The following is a 14,580-nucleotide window of genomic DNA, read 5'->3' on the forward strand; positions in this document are numbered from 1 at the left end:
GATAACCAATAACTAATTAAGTGGGATGATATGATGTCATATAAGTAAATAAGGATGTTGCTAGTAAAATCTTGTTTCCAGAGTATCATATACTTTTTTGTGGTCATGAGATATCAAGTTATCCTCACTTCATCATTTTCTTCCACAAATTCAACTTCAACTTCATTACTGTGGTTCCCACCCATACAGTCCACATCAGATATCATAATCCGCCATGTCAGCTTCATGATCCAATAGGATACATGTATCAGATTCCATCTTCCTCTCCTCACCAATCATAGACATCTTACATGGCAAGTCAACAACCACCAGAACTTCCATTTAGTTGGTCCCTCTTCCTCCTCAATTCTCATCAACACAAACACAAAAACAGCGAAACCAACCAACTAAATTTTTTTTCCGGTAACAGTGAACTGAAAGAATGGCTTCTTTGGCAGCAACAACTGCGGCAACCTCCCTCAGTGTGTCGGAAATGCTTGGGAACAAAGTCAACTACTCGAGTGCAGCCAGGACGGCTCCTTCTACTTCCAGTCCTGTCACCTTTAAGACAGTTGCCCTTTTCCAAAAGAAGAAACCTGCACCAAAGGCTAAGCCAGCAGCCGTCACCCCGGCTTCAGACGAGCTCGCCAAGTGGTATGGTAAGTATCATTACAACTTTTTAATATTTAGTAGGCAAGTAAACATATAAAAACTTTAGATTTATACCATTAAAAAAAACAGGTTACTTGGAGACTGCAAATTCAAATAGCAATTATGAATGACATGCAAAGTTACACATTAAAATTGATGGTTTAGATTTTCTAATTCGGTTTATATATTTGCAATGGATATATAGGACCTGAGAGAAGAATCTTCTTGCCAGAAGGTCTTTTGGACCGATCAGAAATCCCAGAGTACCTCAACGGAGAAGTCGCTGGAGAGTAAGTAATATATACACATTAAATAAAAATATATACACACAAAAATACAAGTAAAATGACTTTTTCTATGTTTCTTTAAATGCAGCTATGGTTATGATCCTTTTGGTCTTGGAAAGAAACCAGAAGACTTTGCCAAGTAAGTTCATTTCCAACACTCAGAAATCATGGATTTAGAGATCGAATCCAAACACTCGGTTGCAGTATCTAGATACTTACATTTATATGGTCTGCAGATATCAAGCTTTTGAGCTGATTCATGCACGATGGGCAATGTTGGGTGCAGCCGGTTGCATTATTCCAGAGGCCTTCAACAAATATGGTGCTGCCTGTGGCCCTGAAGCCGTCTGGTTCAAGGTATGTGTCAGACTAATCAATCCCAAACTAATGAAAGCCAAAAGCTTAATAACTCCGTTCTTATTTATTCATAACGGTATTTGTAGACTGGAGCTCTGCTACTCGATGGCAATACATTGAACTACTTCGGAAAGAACATCCCCATTAACCTGGTCTTGGCAGTCGTTGCTGAGGTTGTTCTTGTAGGTGGTGCAGAATACTACAGAATCACCAATGGCTTGGTATGTATATGAATGAATGCATCAGCGATTTCCATGTATATTACTTGATTTATCAGTTGATGATTTTGAGGGGCCTTATGTGCAGGATTTTGAGGACAAGTTGCACCCTGGTGGACCATTTGATCCGTTGGGTCTTGGCAAGGACCCAGACCAGCTCGCTCTGTTGAAGGTTAAGGAAATCAAGAATGGTAGACTAGCAATGTTCTCAATGTTTGCATTCTTCATCCAAGCATATGTGACCGGAGAGGGTCCAGTAGAAAACCTTACATCTCACTTAAGTGATCCCTTTGGAAACAACATACTAACTGTGATTTCTGGGAACATCGAAAGAACCCCAACCCTATAAACTCTATTTGTAAGCTAAACAATGACAATCATTTACTCATGTATTCTATATTCTCGGTTTTTTTTAATGAAAAAGGAGTCCAAATGGTCAGTAATTGTAGTTTGATGAAACAACTTCTAACGACAATTGGGTTACCCAAATATTCGGCATCATTATGTAATCGCCTAATGCATTGTGTAGCATCTGACATTGCAATTATGCAATGCAAATACGTATAATAACTTATAGACCTCTTAAACTAATACACTGGCATTTGCCAGTTTATAACTAGTCATGTAATAATACACTTGTGACAACTATATGCATTCTCATCAACTGCTTGAGTCACGTACACTTGGTAAACCAAGCCACTTCAACCCCTTAAGAAAGTAACAAATTACTAATAAACGCTAAAGTAGGTAAGAAAGAAAACACTGACCTGGTTAGAAGCGGTTATTGTTTGATGCTAGAAAGAAAACATTTGCTTCCGTTTGACACCCTCATAAGCAACATTTCACATCCTTGACTTAAACAGAAGCAGTTGACAGAACTCTCGAGACATAGGTGCATTCCGTTACTGCAAACACCAAATATGATATGTGCAGATAATAAAATGCATGCATTGCCGCATTGGATCCAGGATTTGTTTAGTTCATTCGAAGTGTAAACATAAATTTCTACAGCTGATGAAGAAGCTCTTCTATATTTTTAACCAAAGCACACACACACACACACAGTAATAACAGCAAGTTTTCTGTGTCATACCACAAGCAACCACTTCGCAGGATAATGCATATTCCAAGCTACCATCATTTTTCCCCATCATTCTTAATAAGGCCAAGACCAGTTGGATACAAGTAGATGTTAAAAAGCGATAAAATTCATGTACCTATATTGACGCTAACTATGCATTCAGATTTTACATTACTGATTTTAACTACACAAGATTACATACGGGTCATTACTTAAACACTACAATGGTCTTTAAGCACCTGCCTGGCAAGATCCATAGATTTGCTTTCTTTATAAATTAGGTGCAAATTGTAAGCCGCCTCTCTTCTAAGATCACAATAACCAGGCTTGAGATCATTTGTGATTTCTGGACCATCATTCGGTAGCTTTGGGATAGGGTGATCTTTTTGATGAACCGCAAGCACCTTTTCATAGTACGTAGCCGCAATCGATATTAGACCAACATGCTGATAAGCTCGTGCTAGGTTGTATAAAGCTTCCTAAGCATTTCACAGAGCCAATTCAGTTATGATTCAGACACAATGGTATTGAATAACATAAGTCTTTATTACTTTACTATTAAATTATCCATTTGTCTTTGATCTCATTTTTCAATAATAAATAATTTAAACTAAATAACTCAACAGCGAGATTAAAGGAGAATAAGTAACACCTGGCTGTTCCCTGAAAGGCGAAGATTGTTGTAGAGAAAAGCTAAACCTTGCAAAACACACTGATGCCTGTTATGAAGTCTTAATCCAAGGGCTAGGTTGATTAGGGCCGTTCCTTGGGAGCAAGTACGAATTATCAGTAGTAATTACTTGTGGATTTAGAAAGACTAATGCAACAAATTAGTGAAGAGAAACTAGAAAGGCATACCAGCACAAAGATTGATCAACGCATTCTCAGGCATCAATTTATATGCTTTCAAGTAATATCTTGCAGCGGCTTGATGCTGGCTCTTCATGGTAAACTGATGTCCCTTAATTAAAATTGGTGGTACACAATCTTCATGCTTTACAATCATCTCACGCAAGAATTTGCTAAAATTATCCAGCCTGCATCTAATAAAGAAAAAGAAGAAACGAACAAAGTATGTATTTAAAAATCCAAGGAAAGTTCAGTACTATATAAATGAAAACAAATATAAAAGAGAAAAAGGCCATCAATATTATAGTAGCAAATAAGATGAAGTATGTACCTTGATATGATTTTATAGTAGCAATTCCATGCTGCAAAGCTGTAAGGATTTTGGCTAACAATGTGTCGCGCACATTCCCGTCCATTCGCAGGACCATCAATATTATATGCTATCTCTGTAAAAAATAAAAAACAATAAGAAGGTAACCAAAAAGAATGCAATGGGGTAAGATAAAAAAGAAAATTACTTCTCTATTGTTTACAGAGAAGTCAATTAAAAATATATTAATAAAAATCAAACTTCAATAGACAAAATTACTTTTGTAATTAAAAAAGAATGCACAGCCATCTTAGGACACAAAGGTAACCAAAATTTTGGGCACCTGGAAAATTATTAATCATCTTATGTTTGCAAAATATATATACCACCAACTGGAACTCTTACGTGCTCCAAGTGATCGAAGCTCCTCTTGCTTCTCTATTGTTAGAGTGTTTTGTGCTAATTTCAGACTCGGGTTGATGATTTCCAGAGCGTCCCAATATCTTTGCATAGATACCAAGTCTCTGCACAACTACGAATAACAGATGTCCAGTGGGATAAAATAAAAAAGAACACACATAAGGTGATACGAATACTTTTAAATCTATAATAAACACTCACATCTACAATGAGCGTAAGATGCTCCTCATCCTTTAAGAGATTTGGCAGGGGAGGTTCTCTATATGCCTGTCAAATGAAACAATTTAAGGCCTTAACTAGATAAGAATGCCACAAGATCTTAATATCGTATAACATCATGCTACAAGTGTAGCCAAATCATTACTCCATACTTGGTACAGTTTGCATTTGCATCAAGTGAAAGATGGCATTTTAAACATGATATCCTGTAGATGTAAGAGTATAATACTTACTATTTTATCCTTACATATATATTATTCTAAAGTCTAGACTACTTACAGGAGATTCGCCATCTGAATCGTCACTCTGCAACACATCTCCAGCAGCTAGCGCTCTAGCCCGTTTTTCCTCTCTTTTTGTTTCGTGTTTCTGGAGCAACTTCTTTGCTCGTGCAGCTTTTGATCTGTAACCATTCAAATGATGAAATTATGTGTATATGTATATATATAATACAATAGGGGATGAATAGTAACTCTCTCACGTGGCAAGTTATTATTCGTCCACACCACACCTTGATACTACTATTCGGATTTTCCAGGTCGCATTTCTTTCGTGATTTTAGTACGGGTTACTTCTTGGGTTTTTACACATTTTTTTTCCTTTTGGGTTTCTAACTAATAAAATAAACACTTTCATTCAAGTTTTTTGTGCCCACACCTCATACCATTATTCAGATTTTCACATATCGCATCCCGCTTTGGTTCTCAACTAATTCAGTGAACAAGTTTATTCAACTTTTTTGTGGTCCGACCCCGGTATCACTATTTGAATTTTGCTACATCGCATCTCGCTTGGGTTTTTTTCTTGGGGTTATTTCTTAGTTTCTTACACACTAAATTTTCCTTTTGGATATACATTTGATATGACAAACTTTTATACAAACGTATCCAACAGAACGATTTTTAATTATGCAATACACAAGTACACCAGAATAACGCAACCGTTTCAACAAGACAATTGTGGGGGCCGAAATTTACTAGTTATTCTTATGCAAAAAAGGCAACACATGTATTTGATACGAACCCATCCCATAATAGGCACGCATCATGCCATAAGCTAGGTGTAGAACTCACTCCCAAAAGCTAGCTCAAAGGAGGAGGGGGCACCTTGACTTATAAACCACCAACCAATCCCATACTTGGCCGATGTGGGATCATATCAAGACCCCACCCTTTAAAGAGCCAACGTCCTCGTTGGTCACGGCTATGTTGGTCACGGTTAGCACCCTTCTCCTTGGGTCCAAGCCACCACTCCATAGGCCACCACTCCGAGTGTTGGAACCTCGAAAGGTAGGGCTGGTTCTGATACCAATTGATATGAACCCATCCCATAATAGGCTCGCATCATGCCATAAGCTAGGTGTAGAACTCACTCCCAAAAGCTAGCTCAAAGGAAGAGGGGACACCTTGACTTATAAACCACCAACCAATCCCATACTTGGCCGATGTGGGATCACATCAGTATTCCTTATGTTCTTATGTGTTCTGCATAGGGCTGTGATTGAACCAAACGAACACAAACTGGGCCTTGTTCATGTTCGTTTGTTTAACTTAACAAATGGATAAACGAACATATTGTTGTGTTCACGAACGGATAAACGAACATGATAGTGTGTTCATGTTTGTTCGTTAGTGTTCGTGACATGAGCTAATGTTCACGAAGACAAAAGAACGAACACTAATGAACAAACACAAACGAGCACCAATGAACAAACTTACAATTATAAATATTAGACTTCAAATTCAAGATTACCAAATAGGTTTATATCCTCTCATTTTCAAAAAACATGGTTAAAAGCTTTAACTTCGAGCCCAATATTACATGATCACATACTTTTATTATAAACGAAGTATTTATATTTAAACTTGAACTAGATAACTAAGTATTAATTTTTTTAAGAAAAATTTATTAGGTATTAATATATGTAAACAAACGAATGTTCACGAGCATAAATGATCGATTGTTCACGAAAATAAACGAACAAACGTTCACAAACAGATAATTACACGTTCATGAACAAATGAGAGCTTTGTTCACGTTCGTACGTTTAACAAAACGAACAAATTTGTGTTCATGTTCGTTCATTTAACTAAACAAAAGGACACGACTGAACTTCCCGCTATACAGTTCATGAACATTTCAGTTCATTTACAGCCCTAGTTCTGCATTCAGTAGGTATCACATTGTATTCACCATACCTTATAAAACTATCCAATTTCGAATATGGGAAAAGAAAACAAAGGAACAATACTCACAGATCATAAGACGAAGCAACAGGACGGTATCCTTGAAATACGTTGTGATCTTGATATTCATCTAGTACTTGAACTCTTTTTAGAAGCTCGCTTTTTGTTAGCCTTTTCTTTTTTCTACCCTAATGAACCAATTCCTTGTCAAATGATATGGAATATACATTTTTTAAGTATAAAATGAAGTAATATATATCCAAATTAATTACAAAATGATGGACAAAATTATGACTAAAAGCAAGCTGATAATTTGTAACACTAGAGAATTGGGTAAAATTACCTTCGGCTGGAAAGTTTCAAGAAGCAACGTTTCACGAACCAATGAATATATTGCCTCTACAAAGGCCTCGGTCAAACCTTTGGATTTATAAATGTAAGATAGCTTTAACTTTATTTTTCCATCAGTCCACCACGGTTTCCCCTTATCAGATGTTTGGTTAACTATTGATTCTGTAGATGTACAAGTAAACAATGAGATAAAAAAAACCAACGATGTCTGTGAGTAATGATTAGCATAATCTATTCACCTGAATCGGGAGGAGAAAGTACACAAATGGCTTCATCTTCTTTATTTTCTACTAAGAGAAGTGACACCAGTTCCAACCTCACATCAATATCGTGCTCATGGTCATTCAAAGCTGTCAAACAAATTAACAGAGGACATAAAAAAGGAAAAAAATAATGAATTATGAATGAAAAACAGACCCTGTTTATTGTAGATCAAACGTCTATACATTGTGGTCTATCACAATGTGTAGCCTGAATATTTGGTTTTGTTCAGCATATAGCATATGAATGTTTTAAAATGCATAAAAGTTGACTTCAATTATAATCTACCATAGTTTTCATGGAACCAGAATGCAATTATACCATTGTCAATTGAATACTCTGTCATACCATTTTTTTAATCACATGTCCTGGTCCTCAAAACATGCATAGATAAATTTTTGAGCAATACCTTTATAGAAGTAGGCAATTGCTTGTGTTCTTGCATCTACGAAAGAATAACATCGCCCGATATTCAAATATAGTAGGCCCTTTATGCAAGTTAATAAAAAAAAAACTAAGTAAGGATAAATGTACAGTAAAATATACACTACTACGTGTTAAATGATACTAATTACAAACTTTGTTGCAACTGTCCCTTCCTTCTAACATCAGGTAGTACTTCAACGCAGATTCATGATGCTTAGCACTCATTAACGTGTTTGCAACTTCAATAACCAAGTGAGTGCAATCATTTGCATTCCCGTGTCTGAACACGCGGAAGAAAGCCTAAATGTCATTGAACAACAGAAAAAAGCTAAGGTTTGTTTCCAAGTATAAGTAAAATATGAACTCTTATAAGAATAGCAGTTCATGATAAACAAAGAATCATATAAAGATTAACAAACCTCGGCTTTTTCCATGTTTCCAAGATGAACATGGCATATTCCTGCTTTTATCAAAAACTCAGCTGGTAACTCTTTATCAGCGGAATAAGTTTGTTGTGCATACTCAATATGGTGAAGAGCTTTTGCATAAGCATTTCCCGACATAAGCACTGAAGCCAATAAAAGAATCACACTAAGATCAACATCTTTTGGATTCTTTTTCAAATAGTCTTCAAGAATGTTGACACTACGTTCATTCCGACCACATTTTTGGTACAGCTGAAAATAAGAAGAAAAAAATGTAGTTACAAAAAGTTGCAATTTTGGGCAAGAAATTGACTATGTAGAGCACAACTTAAGTAATAATGAATATAAATTTGGTAGTTTCGAACTGTTGCAGCTGTCTTGAGTGCTTCAAGATTCTGAGGACGGAGTTGCCAGATTTGGTGATATGATTCAGCTGCCCTTTGATGTTCTCCAAGCTCAACAAAAAGTGTGGCACGGTGATATCTAAGGCCAATATCTTCAGGATCTGCTTTTATTGCTCGGTCAAGACAATAACGAGCTTGTCCACGATTTCCTTCTTCCCTGTGCATAAATGAGACTTAGATGAAAGGTGATTCAAAGGATAATACAATTCTTTTTCCTTCCAAAAAATGTATTCAAAGCATGGAAGGTCGTGTCTTGCTTTATGGTCCTTAAGTTGCAAGCGGTATGCTATTCTGAAAAGAAAATAAACCAAGTAACAAAACTCACATAGACCAAGTAACAAGTAACTTCCAGAGAGATGCATCCTTTGGCGTTAAATGTACAGCAAGCATATAAAACCCCAAGGCTCTCTTTTTATCCCCTTGCAACTTATATATAAGACCAAGTGTATGATAAGGTTCAGGCAGGTTTGGTGACCTCAGAATGATATCTTTCAACAGAGGTATGGCCTAAGCATTGAAAAAGAAGAAACAATCACCAAAAAGAAACAAAAAAATAGTGTGTGATTGTGGGTATTCAACTAATATATGTCAGTGTACCTTTTCATATTGTCCATGTGCATAAAAGAGTGTAGCATCACCTAATTTGCGTGTTATCTCCGGACTAACTTTCCTCTTAGATCCCTTCTTCCTACCTCTTTTCCCAATCTGCCACAAACGGTATCCATCAACAATCAAATGGTTGACCATAATATAGTTGCTAACCAGATACTAACTATTCATGTTGAAATTTAATAACATTGTGTGAAACAAGTAAGTTAGTGCAGGAGATTTCTTATAAGAAATGTAGGGAAAAACATAAACATATTCAACTTAATTACGGTATACCAAAGGGTACTTGATTTCTTAGTAACTTACAATGAATAGTCTACTTGTAGCTGGAAAAAATAATCCTAAAAGAAAACGACTAGAAAATATCATACCTTCTTTGACTTTCTTTTCTTTGCATTGGTCATTTCATCTACTAATTCCTGAAAGGTTGCTTCATAAAAATCCTCTTTTCTCGACTTCTTTTGTGGTGGCATTCTAGCACAAATGTGTAAACCGTTAAATTGTCTTTACGTTAGGCATAACATCACTATAGGCCATATAACAAACTTAGAACGAATAAAAAAGTATATATAGTAACTACCCTTGACGCTCGTACTCGAGGTCTGCTAAACGCTTTTTAGCAGCCAAAGCTTCATACTCCATACGTTCCAAATGTTGATAAGGTTGAACACCATTAGCATCAACCTCAGTGAAATCCAATGGATTTATCTCTCCTTCAAATGTTAGGGTATAAGGTTCTTCTGCTTCTGCGTCTTCCTCTTCTTCTTCTTCATCGTCGTCATATTCTTCTTCAGCATTACTGTCTTCCGCTTGATTTTCTTGACTGCACCCCATGTGTTCATTTCCGTTCTCATTTAACCCAGAAACCGATTCACCGACCTCTTTCTGTTTGCTGTCAGAATCACCCGTACCCAATCCATCATCTCTTATTCCTTCTTCTCGCTCCATTACTAATCTAAAGCAAAACAAGTTTAACGGTAAACACGGAAAAAAGTCACTCATAAATTTGGCTATTTAAACAAAACCAACAAACACATATACAAATATTCTAACATTCAGTGAATAAAAACCCGTTAAACTCCTCGGTTTCAAGTAGTTAATTATTCAAAAAACCCATAAAACTAAGGGAGGGAAATGTCACCCTTGGATCACCTCTCGATGTAATATCGGTTCGGGTCTTCCGTTTGGTATGAAAACAAGGTTTGGACACAGCCCAAAGTGAATTTATGAAACAGCAGATTTTGTCTAAATGTTCATCAGTCATTCAATCTCTTTCTCATTCAATTATAATAATAATACTACTAAATATATAAAGTTCTACTTAATAATTAGTAGAGTGCTGACTAACAACAAGTATGAACACAAATGTATCAACAAAGAAAGAAAAGGGAGAAGATATATTTACCTAATAACTTCTGGTGACGGCGACTGTGACAGTGGCGGTGGGTGGAGATTGGCGGATTAATTTGGGGTGCGGGAGAGCTTAGAATCTTTACCGAGAGGTCGAATGTTTGTTAATTGAATTGAATTTTTTCGTCAGAAAAATTAAAATCCAAAGGAATTGGGATTTAAATAGATTACGTATCACTTTTTAACTGTAACAATACCCCTTCTGCATACACGATACTGCCTTTCTACCTGCTTGTGGTAAAACCTGGTTAAGAAAGATAGTTTGGCGAAGAGGTGGACAAAAACCGAACCGAAAACCATAAAAACCATAAAAACTGAAAAAATCGAAAATCGAATAAACAAAAAATCATTGGTTTTGGTTTTTTAAAAACCGAAAGTTATAGTTTGGTTTTGGTTTTTAATGAAAAAACTGAACCGAACCAAAAATATATTTTTTTTACTTTATTTTATATTTGTATTATTTTATTATTAATTTTTGATAAATATGCTAATATATTTGCTTTTTTAAGTGTATATAATAATATCATTTATATCTTCGAGTGAAAATACACAACAAGATTGATTTGCTTTAATAATTGTATAATTAAACAACGCATAAAAGATCTAAATAGTTATATATAAAATTAGTTTGAAGTTTATACAACTTACTTTTATGGATTTGTTGTCATTGTTGTAGTGTTATTGTTGCTAATATTGTTTTGCAAGGTTTTTGAAATTAATCATGGTGTAATTATAGGGTATTAACTTATAAATTTTTCAAGCTTAATTTGACCGAAACCACAAGTAGTTAAAAACTGACTAAAACCGAAAAACTGAACCGAAAAAACCGACACCCAATGGTTTTGGTTTTCAAAAATCAAATTATAGTGGTTCGGGTTTTGGTTTTTCACTAAAACCGAACCAAACCGAATCGTACTCACCTTTAGTTTGGTGCAATAAAAATTTAGTTGGTTGTTTAAATAAATAAATAAATATCTTTTAAACAATTCTCCCAAAAATGCTTTTAGATATATAAACCCGGATGTTGACACAATGTGGCAATGATGGTGGCAATGAAAACGGTGTGGCAACGGCGATGTATGGCGGTGGCGGTGGCATGGTAGTAAATGTAAAGTAATTAATGTAAGAGGGATTAACATGGTTATTTAAAGGTTAGAGGATCTATATTGTAGATTATTTTATTAAAGATATTATAGAAATATATGTGAAGATGTTTAATATAATGAATAAAAAAGAAGAGTAATATAGGTATTTCAAAGACTTAATTACTTAAATGGAGGGGTAGTTTATTTTATATAGTAGTATAAATATAAATATAGATATAAAAGTATAGATATCGATAATATAAAGGTTAAGATTATTGAGTGATAAAATGATATTCAAATGTTATTGTCTTAGAATTATAAAAAGATTTTTATGTTAATTTTTAAAATGATATATCAAAAATTGTTTTAAAAAATCAACAAAACTTTTATTACATTTTTTCAAACAATCAAATTTGGTCCTATAAAAAAATAGTTGCAAATTTGTTTTTTAATAGATAGAGTGACAAATTTAAGCTTTTAACCTATATTTATGTTCAACTTTATTAAGTCATTTCTAATTCTACTTTCAATATCCACTCAACAACGTTTTGAACAAATCTATTTTGACAAATTGAAATGATTAAGATTTGACATTAAAAAAAAATTAAATTTATTTTGTCTTCATCCTGAAAACTCAATTTACTCGTACGATTTTTACCATTTCATTATTCAATATTGAATTACAATTCATTATATTCGCATATACATATACATATGCTACAAAGGAAAGAAAAAAAAATGAACACAATTTTTACAATATGTTTTCAATACCCCTCACAATAAAGTGGCAGAACAAACCAAATGACATACCAAAGCCCTAGTGTTATTAGTTTCATTTCAATTTTTCTATTTCAGTTATACTTCATCATTTTTAAATTTAAGCATTTTATCATACAACGAGTTAGCTGAAAAATTCAAAATAAATGCACATTCTCTAATAAAAGTCCGTCACTTGGGTTTGCTATAAAGGAAATCAAAGTCACAACCCACAAGTTTTTTATGAGTATCTAATAGATCTAGTTTGTTCCATAATAATCGGTAGCTTTCATTTTCAAACCATTATAAGATATTGTAATCTTTAGCTTCTTGTTAATTTCTTTTATATTAAAATAAACTAACTAATGAACTTGGGTTCAACTCAAACATATATTTCAATTAAAATTATAAAACCAAAAGATATCTAAAAAAATGTATGTAATTTTTGTTATTGATAAATTATAAATTGATAAGAAAATAATGAATCGACTAACACAATAAATTGTAAAATAAGAGTACCTATTCCATTTAAAAAAAGAATAGAAAGACATTTATTATATTAAAATGAAAATTTTTTGTTTCAAATAAAAGGTTAGAATTTTTTTTTTCCTTCATTCTCACTGTTTTATTATTGGCCCATATAGATTTGTAAAAGTAGCTAGCTAGTAGAAAAGTAGTTGTAAACAAGCAATGAATTAAATGTTTTTTTTTTATTATTCAAGTGAACAAATTTTTCCAAAAATTAAAATAACAATATAGTAATGTTCAAAGAAAGATAATAATAATGGAAAAAAACAATATGCACAATTATTAACAATTAACATAGAAAGTACTTCATGTTTACATCAAACAATACTATCTTGTATGATTCATGTCTTTTATGATTTTATTCTTCACCAAACTATATGTCAAGTCAATTGTTTACATTGCTTACAAAAGAAAACGGATACTAGTTGTTGTTAAGTTTGGGATTCGCTGAAGAAGACTTGCTCGCTGACGTGTGTCGTCAGCAAGTATTTAGCAAGTCATCAGCAGGTGAAGTGACCTCTTTAGCAAGTTGAATGCTCCAACATGGTGGTCATGGTGGGAAGAATTCAAATCAAATTATGACAAGAAGTCACATGGTGGTTAACCAACTGTAATTTGCCTTGAATGGCAAAGGTACATGTTGGGACCAAAGCAAGGGTTCTCTCTCTCATACCCGATTTGATATAGAAGACAAGGGCACATGATTCAAGTACCATGAGCCAATGGGATGTCGACAACCACCATCTATCTCTATCAAAGTAAGGCTGTGTTGTCCTAATTCTTCCTCTATATAAAGCAACACAGCCGCATTGTATCATGTGTGTTAGTCACCTTGAAAGTGTGTGTCACTTGTAATTGTTTAAGTTTTTAGTGTGTCTAGACTTAGAAATTACCTCTGTTCTTTTGTATTCTTGTAAGTCAAGTGTGTAAGATCAACCATGTATTCATCGTTTAATCAATGATACATATGATTATCCTTGCATTGATGTACTACAATTGAACTTGATATTGTTCTTGTTATTTACTTGCTTATTTACTTACTTGTCTAATTTAAATATAACATAAGTTGTGCATTCATGGACCATCAGTTGTTACTGACACATTCTATTCGTGGGGAAGTTAAAGTAGATGGTGAAAAGACGATACCATTTCTCTTATCTTGTTTAGGCATAAAAATGCACTAGTACACGATAGTTTTCGGTTCTTTTTAACTATATGTCCAATCAAATGTTGAAATTCCAATTTGATTTTACTTGTAAATCTAAATTTTACGGCACACTTTGGTAAATATTGTTTCTCAAAGATTTTAGAATTTTTAGACGCTTATGATGACTCCTACTTTTATGCTTTACAAAACGCATGTCGAGTTAATTAAGTGTAGAGAAAAATCATGTTTAGGCATAAAACATGTGTAAGTTTATGATGATACGGCATATGAAGAAGGAAAACCATATATATGACAAGAATGATTAGAACAGTATGCAAACTAAAGAACATTTTTAGAATCACAAAATGCCCATAGAATTAGAATAAAATATACATTGAAGTGAAAAATAATTCACTATAATATCCAATTAATTTTAACAAAATTATGTCAAATCACAAGAAGTTAAACAGTACACTATTGAATTGTAATAAACAAACTGTGGGTGATCAAATGGTAATGAGTCATCTTTGCTCTCAACCATGCTTAATTATATGATCATTATGTATAGATATATATTAACGAAAATTACCATTAATTAGACATCACTTAGCTTATATCAAG

At 33.9% G+C, this 14,580-nt stretch overlaps 2 protein-coding genes across 4 annotated transcripts; one reads left to right on the forward strand and one right to left on the reverse strand.

The window, feature by feature from the left end:
• The first annotated feature begins 343 nt into the window (after nt 1–343).
• On the forward strand, nt 344–1,951 carry LOC122586792 (chlorophyll a-b binding protein CP26, chloroplastic-like). Its single transcript, XM_043758779.1, has 6 exons — nt 344–638; nt 836–920; nt 1,006–1,056; nt 1,154–1,274; nt 1,361–1,495; nt 1,581–1,951. The coding sequence occupies exons 1-6, from the start codon at nt 422–424 to the stop codon at nt 1,839–1,841; spliced, it is 870 nt and encodes a 289-aa protein (XP_043614714.1). The 5' UTR covers nt 344–421; the 3' UTR covers nt 1,842–1,951.
• A 663-nt stretch (nt 1,952–2,614) lies between these two features.
• Nucleotides 2,615–10,646, reverse strand: LOC122586788 (general transcription factor 3C polypeptide 3). 3 transcript variants are annotated; one of them, XM_043758775.1, is made up of 19 exons: nt 10,439–10,646; nt 9,614–9,983; nt 9,405–9,507; nt 9,022–9,129; nt 8,750–8,931; nt 8,386–8,581; nt 8,015–8,272; nt 7,749–7,895; nt 7,579–7,657; nt 7,148–7,258; nt 6,901–7,070; nt 6,627–6,745; nt 4,651–4,774; nt 4,354–4,419; nt 4,138–4,264; nt 3,754–3,868; nt 3,432–3,616; nt 3,226–3,338; nt 2,615–3,052 (listed from the first exon to the last, which is right to left on the reverse strand). In XM_043758775.1, exons 2-19 carry the CDS (start codon nt 9,979–9,981, stop codon nt 2,786–2,788), a joined length of 2,838 nt encoding a protein of 945 aa, XP_043614710.1. In that variant the 5' UTR covers nt 9,982–9,983; nt 10,439–10,646; the 3' UTR covers nt 2,615–2,785. The 3 variants fall into 3 exon arrangements, with proteins under 3 accessions (XP_043614710.1, XP_043614711.1, XP_043614709.1); XM_043758776.1 differs by having other exon boundaries at nt 3,226–3,332; nt 9,614–9,988; XM_043758774.1 differs by having other exon boundaries at nt 9,614–9,988.
• Nucleotides 10,647–14,580: the final 3,934 nt, after the last annotated feature.

Source organism: Erigeron canadensis, chromosome 2, assembly GCF_010389155.1.
Source record: "Erigeron canadensis isolate Cc75 chromosome 2, C_canadensis_v1, whole genome shotgun sequence".
Classification (NCBI taxonomy): Eukaryota; Viridiplantae; Streptophyta; class Magnoliopsida; order Asterales; family Asteraceae; genus Erigeron; species Erigeron canadensis.